At 31.5% G+C, this 13,167-nt stretch overlaps 1 protein-coding gene across 1 annotated transcript in view; it reads right to left on the minus strand.

Annotated features, from left to right (window-relative positions):
* Cbp53E (Calbindin 53E) overlaps positions 1-12,412 on the minus strand; it is a 30,499-nt gene extending 18,087 nt beyond the window's left edge. Inside the window, exons 1-3 of the mRNA XM_070642439.1 lie at positions 12,175-12,412; positions 8,583-8,895; positions 6,312-6,397 (exon numbers count right to left, since the gene is read on the minus strand). Coding sequence (XP_070498540.1) covers positions 6,312-6,397; positions 8,583-8,724 — 228 coding nt within the window. The 5' untranslated portion in view covers positions 8,725-8,895; positions 12,175-12,412. The remainder of the gene's footprint in view (positions 1-6,311; positions 6,398-8,582; positions 8,896-12,174) is intronic.
* Between the last annotated feature and the right edge of the window lie 755 nt (positions 12,413-13,167).

The following is a 13,167-nucleotide window of genomic DNA, read 5'->3' on the forward strand; positions in this document are numbered from 1 at the left end:
GAAACCTTTACAATTTAATACAGTCAGTCATGACCTTTGTGATTTTGTAATCAAATCCCTAATGGATTTTTGGTCGATGGATATATTTAGATCACAAATGGGGCAATTACTATCGAACGGTCATAACAGATTTTCAATTTAAGGATGAGATTGATGAGGTGGTTTATTTATTTTTATGGGTTAAATACTGCCTACATAATATCATTGGATATCCTCGGGAAATGTAACAACTTCTGATTTTCTTTTACAATGAATTGGATAGGAGTTGATGAGAATTTGTGATCTTTCCTTTTATATATTTTAAGGATACAAATATCAATGTTTAGTAAACAAGATGAGGAGGACGATAGTGCTGTTGGGTATAAAAGGAATGGAAAAATTCTTAAAATTAAAGTTTGCTTTAAGATTCTATATTTTTGAAGATTTCTGGATGGAGTAACTCGAGTTTCTCGAAGAATAGGTTTCGACAAATTCTTGAAATCGAGATTGAGACTCGAGACAACCCGAGAAGAATCGAAACTATCCGAGAAGACTCGAAACTAGCCGAGAAGACTCGAAACTAGCCAAGAAGACTCGAAGCTAGCCGAGAAGACACGAAACTAGCCGAGGAGAATCGAAACTAGCTGAGAAGACTCGAGACTAGCCGAGAAGACTCGAGACTAGCCGAAGATTCGAGAACACCCGAAAAAATACAAGATTACCCGAGAAGACACAAGATTACCCGATTAGACACGAGACTACCCGAGAAAGCTCGGGACTACTCTGGAAGACTCAAAACTGCTCGGGAAGTCTTCCTTTCTGCATTGAGAACCCTTAGAAGCAACATATTTTAAAAATCAGACATCCAGTGAATCACAAGGTGCGACTACAGAGATATAATGGAAAGATAGAGAGGCAAAAAAAATACATTTTCGTATCTACCCCCTTATGTCATTGCATCAACATTATATCTTTAGAAGTATAATTTATTGAAGAAATAAACATTTCTCTTTCCCAATTTGCAAACATCCAATTCTTCATGATATAACTGAAAATCATCATTTTTTTATAGCTTAAAAAATAAAATAAAAAGAACTTTGGATCAAATAGATTGGCTAAAAACCAAAAAGTTTATTAAAATGGAATGTTATTTCAGACTTTCTTTTCATTTTTTTTTGTGGAAGGCACGAGAATTTGCCAATTTGTAAAATATAAAAAAAAGCGCCTCCGCAAAGAAAAATAAATCGACAGAACAAGAAACAAAAAAAAACTTGATGCTATGTCGGTTGTATTTAGACAATGAGAAGACTGTATGTATTTATCTTCTTCAATGATTTTTTTTTCTTTTTTAAAGAATACAAAAAAAGAAGAGATACGAAAAAAAAGGAACAGGAAATACATAAGAATAATGATACTTTTTATATCCTTTTGTACATGTAGATCATAATTTAGTATATGGCTTATAAAGAAAAACTCTCTGCATCAAGCATATGTGTTGTGGTTTAAATGAATAAAAGAAAATTGTGGCAAGAGAATGAGGGGTAAAACAGCATGTAGCACAGTGGTGAGTAACCTATGTATCGCGACACACTACTGTGCCACAAAATCTTTTTGGAAATGTCATGAATCACACGTCGTGTTCGGTTTCTTTTGTGGCTTAACACCAAGTTGTGCCTGCTTGCTCACTTACTTAGTTCAATGGCCATACAGATCAACTGTAACAACTAAACCTGATTCTATCGCCGGCTTCCATCTGAAAATTGTGCCGTGACAAAAAACGGTTGCGTACCACTGATGTGTGTAGCACAAGAGAGCGTATTGGTTGAAATTAAGGATTGTAAAAATTGCGAAAAAATGGATTCTGTATAAGAAGAACGTGAGACTATTTCGAAAAATAAACTATACCAATGTCATTTTCTCCTTACATCAGGGACGTAGCTAGACTTAAGGAGGGGATTTTAGGATGGATCGCAACAATTTTGCTGGTTTTTCGGATTTTCCCAAGAAAAACCATATCAAATTGAATATTTTTCCCAAAAATCGGGACACACACCCTGACCCCACCTATCCCCCTGATACTACCCCTACCTTACTTCATGTCTTCCCTCTTAATTTTTTTTTTTTTTGTAGCAATCATGCAACAACAGTATCATGAGATATGTATTGAGAAACACGATCATGTACATGACTTCCAAATTGGCATCAACTGAGCATAGAAGATATAATTATTGATTTCGTTGCCAGTTTAATTTAATTTATCTCTATCATGGATGAAAATAAATAAAAATTGCTTCTTCATGACTTTGTGGATGTAGTTTTGGTGCTTCTTAGACTGAATATTATAGATATTAATTCTTTACCGATAGTTTAATGTGTTTGCGCATGCTATTATCAATATTTATAGAATGACTAAAGACCTTCGAAAAATGACAGTAAAATATTATCGAAAATTACCGATGCACGTAGGAGATCGTTGGCAAAAGGCTGCATTTTAGGCTATTTTTCACAAATTTTCCAATAAATTAATTTTATTTTGTCTGAATTGTCATAAAATCTCACTGAAGACAGCTAAATGCGTTACGTAATAAGTGAACAACCTCATAATTCATGAAATTTTAAAGGTCGATCCAAAAAAGGTTGTGTCCATTTTATGTGAGAATGTAAAGCTAGAGAGAGTAGGAGAGCTACACTCAGTGAATGGGAATTTTACAATCCCGAGCAGTATAGTTGAGTTGGTAGGGTGTCGCGATGATGGCAGGGTGCGAAAATACTTAAAGATCCGCAAGGGTGTAGAATGACGGCTATTTTTGGGGCATGATTATGTGACAAATCTCGAATGGGACTCGAACCTACGTCCTATGATATCCGATCAGATGGTCCTATCCCCGACACGGTTTTTGTATGGAAAAGTCGACTCATTTCCACATTAAACTGTTGTATACCCCTTACTACTGCACTACCAATGATATAACAATGAACGGCCACCACAGGAATCCCATTCCAACAGAACGACCAACGTGAATATAAAAATCCCTACAAAAACTCCTAATGCATTTATATCCATTTATATGCAGATTAAAATACCTTTAAGAACGATTGAAACTTTAACCCAATTCCATATTTCCAAGAAATTAATGTCGACAAACACATAAAGCAATAGATTTTATTATATTTCATTTTACTGCATACAGTAATATACTTCAAAACCCTTTAATACATCAATATATTCAGTCCTAAACCAAGCAAGCTGTTTGACACAACCCACCCAACCCACTGAAAGTTATTGACTTTCATTAGTTGGATTTTTATTAGATTTTTCATTCGCATGATTTGATTTAAGCAATAAAATTATATGAACCATATGCTGAACAACAATCTTTTTTGAATATTATGTTGTGTTTGTTACGCAAATTTCATGTCAAAAAGCATCAAATTTATTTCGAATTCGAAAAGTTGTGGAAAAATATTTTTTTAATAAAACAATCATAAAAAGTCCTTTATAACGGTTGAACGCCTTTTACGGACATGTTCTCACCATGATCAATACGAAAACATTTGTAACACATGTACATAGTATTTCCTCTTTTTCATTGAAATTCAAAAGCCATTTTTCCTGCTCCTTAAATTTTTATACACTATAAATAAATTCGTATACATGTTTAGAATGTTGCTGTGCAGTGACTATAATGTTTAAATGAAATCCATGAAATTGAAGCAATAATGATTACAATTTAGAATGCTGAATGAGTTAATCAACGAGGAAAAAAACTACTGACTGACATAAATTATCACATTATGTACCGCATAGTAGGCATTTGATTATATGTATGCTGTTCATGCAGACTTTATTAATTTTTGTTTTCTTTTTTATTTGAATGGAGTTGATTTACTTAGGGATTCAACAATTGTCGACAATTTCTAATAGTTTTTGAGAAGGCCGTAATATTCAAAATTCAAGATTCAAAATTTGGAAATTTTAAAATTCAAGATTCAAAATTTGAAAATTTGAAATTAAACATTCGAAATTTGGATACTTGAAATTTAAGAATCAAAATTTGGAAATTCAAGATTCGAAACTTAAGATTCAAAATTTGAAAATGTGAAATTCAAGATTCGAAATTTGAAAATTTGAAATTCAAGTTTAAAAATTTGGAAATTCCAAATTCAAGATTCAAGATCAGAAAACTCTAAATTCAAGTTTAAAATTAGGAAATTCAATATTTACAAAGTTAAAAATTCAAATGTACAAACAACAAACCACAAATTCACATTAATCAGGTCATATGTCACGAACACAAAAACTTCAGAAGCCCCAAAATGAATTCATGAATATCAAAAAAAAAAAATTCATTACCAATAAATTCATGAATATACGACCAATTGATGGAGAGTTGATTGCTTTACAATAAAAACAAACAAATTAAATATGAGAATGAAGCATGATGGAACCGAATGTTTCTTAGGTCTGTGTAACTCATTTAAAATTGATTTTAATTCAAAAATAATAAAAAGGCAAATATTTGTCGAATGCTTACAGTTAAAAAAAAGAAAAAGGAACAATCAAATTGGATTAAATATTTATTCACAAAACTATTATTGATTATTAGACTGGATTGTACAGAGGGGCAGACTTGAAAATGAAGACAGAAAAGAAAAATAAAATTGAATGAATGAAAAATTAATAAATGAATGAGGAAAAAAAAAAGTTGTTGTATAACTGTTGTGGCATGAAATGGATATAAAAGTGGAATGATAAATTTTTATTGGCTTTTGTTTATCTTATAAAAACAAAAAAAGTTTTTTTTGTATTGTATTCTTCATTGTTTACCTCATTCCGTATCTCATCCGCTTCCATTCTCATCATCTTTATCAAATTTAAGCATTAAGACAAATAGAGGAAGAGACCCAATTATGACACTTTTTTTGAATTTTTCATGCAATCAGCATCAGATGCTGCCTACCCTGAATGGAAAAACCCGATGATTGGGAAAATATTTATAATGTAAACAGCAACTTGTTCGCACAACATGATATAGTCATTTCTATAAATCGATGTCTGTTATTCTTTTGTCTCCCTTTTACTTGCTTCATTTACAATAAAAGCATAAAGCTTTTAATTCGAAATGTAAAGAATCAGATCATCACTACAATAGAAAATTTGTGGCTATATTGTTGATTTCCATAAAAAATGTTGAAAGTCTTTGAGTTATTGATTGAGGGACATAAACGCATTTTTGCCCAGCGATCAATCCAATCAGTAGGATTCACAACGAAAATATTATAAAAAATAACGGTCAAATTTCTTTTGAAAATTAACAGTCACAAAAAATTTAAATTGTTGTCAAGGGGAAAATTTCCAATTAGTTTTGTAAATAAAACAGAAAAATCCCTAATTAAAGCATTAAGCAATAGTTTTAAGTTAGCAAACCAAACAATTAACCACTAACTAGAGTCCTGAACTAATGCTTCCAACCCGACCTCTCAACGATGCCTAATTGCTGAGATCTCACACCTCACCCACCCAACCAGCCAGCCAATCAAACTATAAAGTCATTTTTTTCATGGTTTTATGCTAAATAGAATAAAAACATCCTTTTTTCATGGTTCAATTAATTTATCCGAATAAATCTTCTTTGTGGTCTGTGGATACACTTGTAACTTAAAGTTGAACAGAGGCTAAGTTTATCATAAACGATTCTTTGTTGTGCTCGGTTACTTTTATTTCTTTCATTCTCTTTCTCCTACATTTCCTTCTTTTTCATCATCATTTTATGTTACAATTTTCTCTTTATGTTCCTTTTTGTAATGTTAATTAGACACGAAATTTATGCCAGAGAGAGGTTGGCCCCCAATTTCTTAAAGTTGCTACGTATATGCATACTTGAATACTGACAAAGTAATTAATTTGCACGCACGGTACGAGAATATTTTTATTTATTTTTCCAATTTTTTGGGGAGCTTTTTATTCTAAGTAAAAAAACGAATATAAAAACCGCAAAAAGTACCTCATATGGTCATGCGAGGCAGGTCGGTATTCTCATTTATCTACCTTGACCCACCTCCATGTTATTTCTGATTTTTTTTATTTGCTTTCTTCCTTTCGCTCTCTTTTATATACCTAGCAATAAATCTCATCTGGTAGGGAATAAAACGTTAAATTTTCCATCCAACAGATATTATTATTATTTCTGCTCTTATATATGTGCATATACCCAATGAATGATGAAGTTGGCACAATGGTTCACATAAATAAATATATTTTATATGCATGATGGCACACGTGTAAGAAATTTTCGCATTTTTATATGGAATATATTAAAAAAATGACTCACCTCAGAATTCACTTCTGTTGGATTTGCGCTTGCTACGAATTCTCGAAGAAATCCATCCAGTTCTGTTCCTTCAATGAAACCATTTCCTTTTTATCCGTAATGATTATATTATGTTGTGTGTGTTTACATAAGAGGGAATAAAAGAGAAAAAAAAAGATGAAAGAAATTAAAAAAGAAAATCCTTTTGGATTATTTAATTTTCCCATACACTCCATGTATCTCTACTTCCACATAATTTTTTATTATTATACTTCGTTCTTAGAGTTTTATACTGATAAGTTTTTTTCTTCCTTGCTAAGCAGATTGGCTGGATCTTTAAATAAGAAGATGAGTTGCTTTGAAGCTGAGTTGCACTTTAAGTAGTTTTTGGTTTGCTATGCACAATTAAAACTTTATATCTGTATTTAACTATTGTTTTTTAGCATAATTAAAACTTTTATGATGAATTTTTAATGATTACTAAAACTGAACTAAAATTTTCTGAGTTTTGTTAAGTTCGAAATTTTTTGAATTTCCAAAAACCGTTATAATTTTTGAACTTTAAATTTGTTCTTAAATCTAAATTTTTCATCTTTTTCGTCCTAAAATGCGCGTAAATAAGCACCAAAAAAGGCCTGATGATTCTTTTCAATGCTTCTTATCTCTCCCTATCCTTACATAAAATGAAATATATAAGAAACTTTAGCAAAAAATACAAAAGATTTCTTTTTTTATTCGCATTTTTTTGAGATTTTATAGACGATGAAAAGGCAAAGGCGTAGAGTAGTGCTGGGGAGTGCTTTTATTTATTATACTACTTAAGCTTTCATAACATAAAAAACCAGTATATACAAAATAAAAAGAAAGAAAAAAGGAATAAATAAATTAAAAAGGAATATAAAAGAGGAATTTCATTCCTTTCAGCATTTAACTCTCAGCAAATACTAAAAGCTCACTCAATTGATGTTTACCATTATTAATAAATAATATATTCACATTAATATGAAATTAGTGGCGAGTAATGTTTCCCAAGTGAGCAGTTTCGAGCATCTGCTTCTGTGAAAACAATTTTGGATATGTAGGAAACAGCAGTAAATTGATGGACGTACAGCAAAATGAGATAAGAATAATTTTAATCGAATTTCAGAGAATTTATTCGAAATACAAGTTCAGCACATCCATTAGATGAGAAAATATGAAAAGGAAATTGAAAATGCAGAACCTTGATTATCATTTATGAATCCACATACATCCATGTAAATAACTCTTATCATTTTTTGATTTTTCTCACATTTCCATATTTCCACATTCCTTTAACACTTTTTTCTTTCTTCATCAATGTTCAGACTATAAAAATGATATTTCATGATGATGAAAAAAGAAGCATGAAAAATAATAGACAATATCGTCTGATTTGAAATTCAAAGACCAAATAGAAACAAAACGAAGTGACTTGAATAAGCAACAAGACAGAATAAAGGATGTGGAAAAAGAGAGATTGGATGTATTCTTGCATATATAGAGTATCTAAAAACGATTGGATTTGACAAAATTGTTTTGAGCTTTTGAAAGCTTTACTTTATTGGAATTTTAGATAGACAATTCGTAAGATTCTGTATTGAAGTTGCTTTATGTTGATAACGGAGAAGAGTAAATCCCGTTTAAGTGCAGTGATTGATTTGAATTTGAAATGGCAATTTGAAGGTCGTTTGTTTGAATCCTGACGTATTCAAAATTGAGTTTTCTAGAAGTTTAGATCTCAAATTCACAAGAATCTGGATCAAAGATTGATAATATACAATATTTCAAGTATGGATCGAACTCTTCGCTAGTTTGACTGTTTGATGCAGTTAGATCAAGACAAAATTGAGCTGGATTAAGCAATATTGGTCAGGAATTGAATTTTAAATGGAGAAATCAAAACAAAAGATACAAATTTGGTGGTAAACCACGCAAAACACAGTTAGGACAACACTCATAACATCTTCTAACTGTTATATTGGACCAACCGGGACCAACAATCCAATCCAACAAGTTCATTCTTATATAGAATCTACACGAAGACCTAAACTGATTCACAACTCTTTTCCCAATATTTCCGACCAAACCACATATGCCATCCATTCTATTATTTTCCATACATATTGTTGAATTGACAAATTGTTTGCGAAGAATATAAGTATTCGAAAGAAATGACACTATTATTCTTAGTGATGTATAATGATAAAAAATCCGACCATATGATGAATAACAAATTGTAAGAAATATTACTATAGATAAATCATTACTTACCATCCTTATCATAATGGCTCCAAACATCCATGAATTGATGAGCTGATAATTTTTTTAGCTCACGAGATTCAGGATCTCGGTACTGGCGCATAAAATTTTGTGCCTTTTCAACATTTACACGCTTTTGTTTAGCAGCTTCCATTTTAATTTATATCGTTCTGTATTGTATTCTTTCGTCTGTAAATGGCAGCAAGGATGTTCCTTTTGTATAACTTTTAATTGCACACAATTTATTCGTTTAAAAACCGAGAGAAGATTGCTCTAGGCTAGCTAGATATCAATATGATTCAAATAGTAGATATAACACAATTATCTGCAAATAAAGAAAAGTTCGTGCTTAGATTCAGTTCATGCACATGATGCCTTAGAATTTATTGAAAAATATCAAGCAAGGAAATGGCAAGAAGGCAATTTTGAAGAATATGGAGTTGGTTAGTGTGATACAGTAGCGCAGTTTACTCTCAAGACTGACACAGGGGAACTGACACGACCGACTGAATGATGTACAACAATAGCGCAACCTCCAAGACTGACATGGTCGGATATACACTACTAGTGTGATGCAGTAGCGTAATTTACCCTTAAGACTGACACAGATGGACAGATCCGGAAAGTGAGAAGCAGTAGTGTAACCCTTACGACTAGCACAGACAAACAGCCATGACTAGTGTGAAGCAGGATTGCAATTTACCCTCAAGACTATTACAGTCGGATAAGCATGTCTAGTGTGATTCAGGGACGAAACTTACTCTCAAGTTGAGTGCCTCAACACTCACACAGTCGTACAGACAAGCTATCAACGATTCCTAAATTCCAAATTGTTAGTCCAACCGGGAAATAGCTTTCAATTTCCGTGGACAAATTTTCTCATTCTTATTTCCATTTTATTGTTATTGTCTGATAATGAAGATTCCGATATGCTAAACACGATTCGTTCTTTTCATTCCTATGTTTTTTTTTGTGAATAATTTGTTTGTATAAGAAGGAACAGATAACAGGCACAATATACGCATATTTTGAATGTCACATGCCCATTGTCATATATGAGAGAGAGAATTAAAAATTCAAAAGAACGTGGAAGAAGCCTTTTCATTTCTAACTGATACGAGCAAGTTGAGAGCAATAAAGAAACGTTTGTTATGATGAAAAAGGCACGCAATGTCACTTACATATTATTATTATTATGTAATTTTTTAACCGCAGGCTCACACAATGGCTTATAACATTCGAGGTAAGCTTTTTTTCTTCATTCATGCTTCTTTAATGAACATATTTTTTGTGTTGCTTGTTCTTATCTCTCCCTTAAGAGACGAGATTGAATTAAAATGTATAAAAAATTTATTTTCAACAATTAATGTTGATTGAGGAGTAACGAAGGAAATGTGAAAGGTTCTTGTAATTAAAACCGCACTGAGATAAATAGCCACTAGTGCTCTCTTGAATTGACGTAAATTTATATTGCTGTTGAAGTGCTAAATTGAGCTTTATTACTTTTAACGTTCATTTGAGATTTGAATGATATTTAAAGTGTGTAGTTGAAAGCCCCTTTTCATACAAAATTTCAGTCTGTATTTGAATTCTGATAAATAAACATCTCAATTATATATTAATCTTTTAGGAAGTAGTTTTAATTAAACTAAATCGACATCAATTACTATTTTATACATTTTTGACTAGATCCAGTTCACTGGATTTGACAGAAACTTCAGAAAAATTGATTTTACAGATATCAAATAAAAATAAACTATCTGTATCCGATATATGGACAGAGATCAAGTCATTGAGTTGAATATAAGCTTTACAATTGCAATAATTTCATCGTTCAGCCCAATGACTTTAAAGATAACTTTTCAAATTTGCAAAATTCCAATTTAATTAAAGAAAATTTTCTCTAACTTTTGCCATTTCATAAATAAAGAACAGATTTTAATTAAGAAAGGTTAGAGCCAAACCCAATAGTAAAGAGATTAAATTAGGAAAAGAACAACTTTATAAAGTCCTTTAAAAAACATCAACAAGAATTAAATTGAATTTTGCTCCAAGTTAGAAGACATGATGAAATGCATTTGCGACAGTTTTGGTTTGTCTTATTTGGCTTTATATCAAGTTTTATGTAATTTTATTCTTAAATCCAGGCCACAAAAGGAAGGCAACAAAAAGAGATCAAATCCCAGTCCATTTAAGGATCAAATAAAAAAGAAGGAATAAGGTCAAACAATTATCCTCATCCAAAGCAATTCCCAAAATTGTCTATGCTTTACGGTAGATTATAACTGCTTCCTTTTTATCCTTCATACACTCTTAATACCCACTGATTTATGGTAATTGAAATAAGCAAGTGGCAGATTAAAATTATGCAGAATTATTTTTTTTCGCACTTTTATCCTCGGTGCGACTGCCTACTTGTAAAAGCATTAATGTAAATTTCATCTCGTCAGGCTTTTGTTCCTTGTGAATGAATAAAAAAAGCTCTTGTTCCTTTCCACAAAACGCTTTTGGGAATGAATATTACATTTCGGATTTAATCTCCATAATCAACAAATTTTAAAAAAAAAAGCCAATGGTTAGGTGACTATATCAATATGCTCATGTAGAGCGATAAGACATTAATATAAAGAGGGCAATTCTTGTAAGAGGCATGGCAAAAATGAATACGAATTTCGATAAGGATTATGTTGTAAAGGTTGAGAGGTATGAATAGCATAATTATCTTGTCTTCTCATTTTATATTACAGGCAATTCTATTTTACAGAAATTGGAAAATACATGCATGAGTATGTATACTTCAATATTCACTGTTTTCGAGAAAGTGGATGGGGGTCTTAGGTTTGAAAAATTGAATTTTAAAGTAGTTTTTGAATTTTTTCTCGTCTAAATTAATTATTTGAAGTTTTTTCAATGAAAACTTGAATGTTAAGATGTAACCAATTCAGAATATTCAAAAAATCAAGGGGGTCCTAGGTTTGAATAATTGAACTTTTAAGAAATTTTAAACTTTTTCACAACAAAACTAACAAATTCGAATTTTTTCAATGAATATCTGATTGAAAATTTTGCAAGAAAAATATTTTGAAAGCCAGAAATTGACGAATCAACAATTATTGAAACCGAAGACCCCCAAAATATATTGATGCAAATTTTTTCCTCCTCACAAGAACCTTTCTATTATCTGCTCGTATCCTTTTTTGTGTATAAAGATGTGAAATACATCTCCCTTTTACATCTTCCTGCTCTTTTTAATATTAAGGATGAAAAAAAGTCATACTTTTGAATGTCTCAAGATGTAATGCCTTTGCTTTATTGTTTCTGTTCAACGAAATTTCACTTTTTTTTCACACCATCCAGCCAGCATAAAAAATCCAGGGACTTGAGTGAGCAGAAAATTGTATGATTTAGGATATAATCCTGTGCATGTCAAATCGCTACACTTTTATTATCATTTTTATTCAGTAAGCTTTCGAGTTGTGCCTGTATAGATTCTCTCATGGGAATCATTTTTTTTTGTGTATTTTGGTTGATATATTTTGGAATTTTAAATATATATATATATATATATCTGTGATACCTTTTCCAAGGCTCGTTCATGTCTTACCTGAACTGTCTCAGACTTATCGTAATCCTTTATAATTGGAAATATTTAAGCACTTCCAATATCTTAATCTCAATTGAAAATCTTCAATAATTATCAATTAATTCCGTTTTTCTTGTGTTTTTTTTCGTATAATTGAACCAACAAGTTAAACACTCAAAATTTTTGTTATTTTTATTCTTTTCTTTCCTTCCTACTTCAACTGTATGATATTCCGAACTGAATTCAGAGACAACTTGTTACCTTGCAAAGCTTTTAATGACTGAATACTCTGATTCTGAACGATGAAGTTACAATTTTCATTCGTATTTTAGGAGAGCATCGGACATGCGTACAATGTCAAGTAATCTTCGGGTTTTTTTATGCTTTTTCTGTTGCACTACGGAACTTATTCTCATTCATAAATCTCCAACTGCTTTCTAGATCCATTTCCGGTGTTTTACATTCAATTCCATTGAGAGATCGAGACAATTTTCTTTTGCATGAAAAATCACTGTTAAATCTCAACGTCGTTGATCATTGTGAATGACTCTTCAAGAAAAGGTCTATGCAAATTAGCATGTAGGTGTTCATATCAGACAAATTGTTCAACTGTTGAAGCACGTGTGGACTTTCGATTTTAATGTATGAGTACATATGGGTGTCATTTGTAATGACTCGAGGCATTAAATACCTGTAGGGAGGAGTTTTTGTATCAAACAGAGACATTTTTGGATGAATAATGGATATTGGTATTGAACTACGGCAGTGGGGTCTTTGGAGTCAATCTTGGAGTTTGAAGTCGCTGACAAAGTGCTTTGGGTTCGTCCACTATGTCTACTATGACTAAGTACACCATGGTACACTATGGTCACGGCACACCTTGGTGGTAAGCCACGAATAAAACCGTACACAGCATGCAGTTTAAGTATATATCTATCATAAGTATATTTCCAAAAAAAAAAAATTCAGTAGAACAAGTCGTAATTTACGTACAGTCCCTAAAACATGTTATTC

This window comes from Chironomus tepperi, unplaced genomic scaffold (genome assembly GCF_022539635.2).
Source record: "Chironomus tepperi strain 1889 unplaced genomic scaffold, CSIRO-AGI_Ctep_v1 contig_298, whole genome shotgun sequence".
Taxonomy (NCBI): Eukaryota; Metazoa; Arthropoda; class Insecta; order Diptera; family Chironomidae; genus Chironomus; species Chironomus tepperi.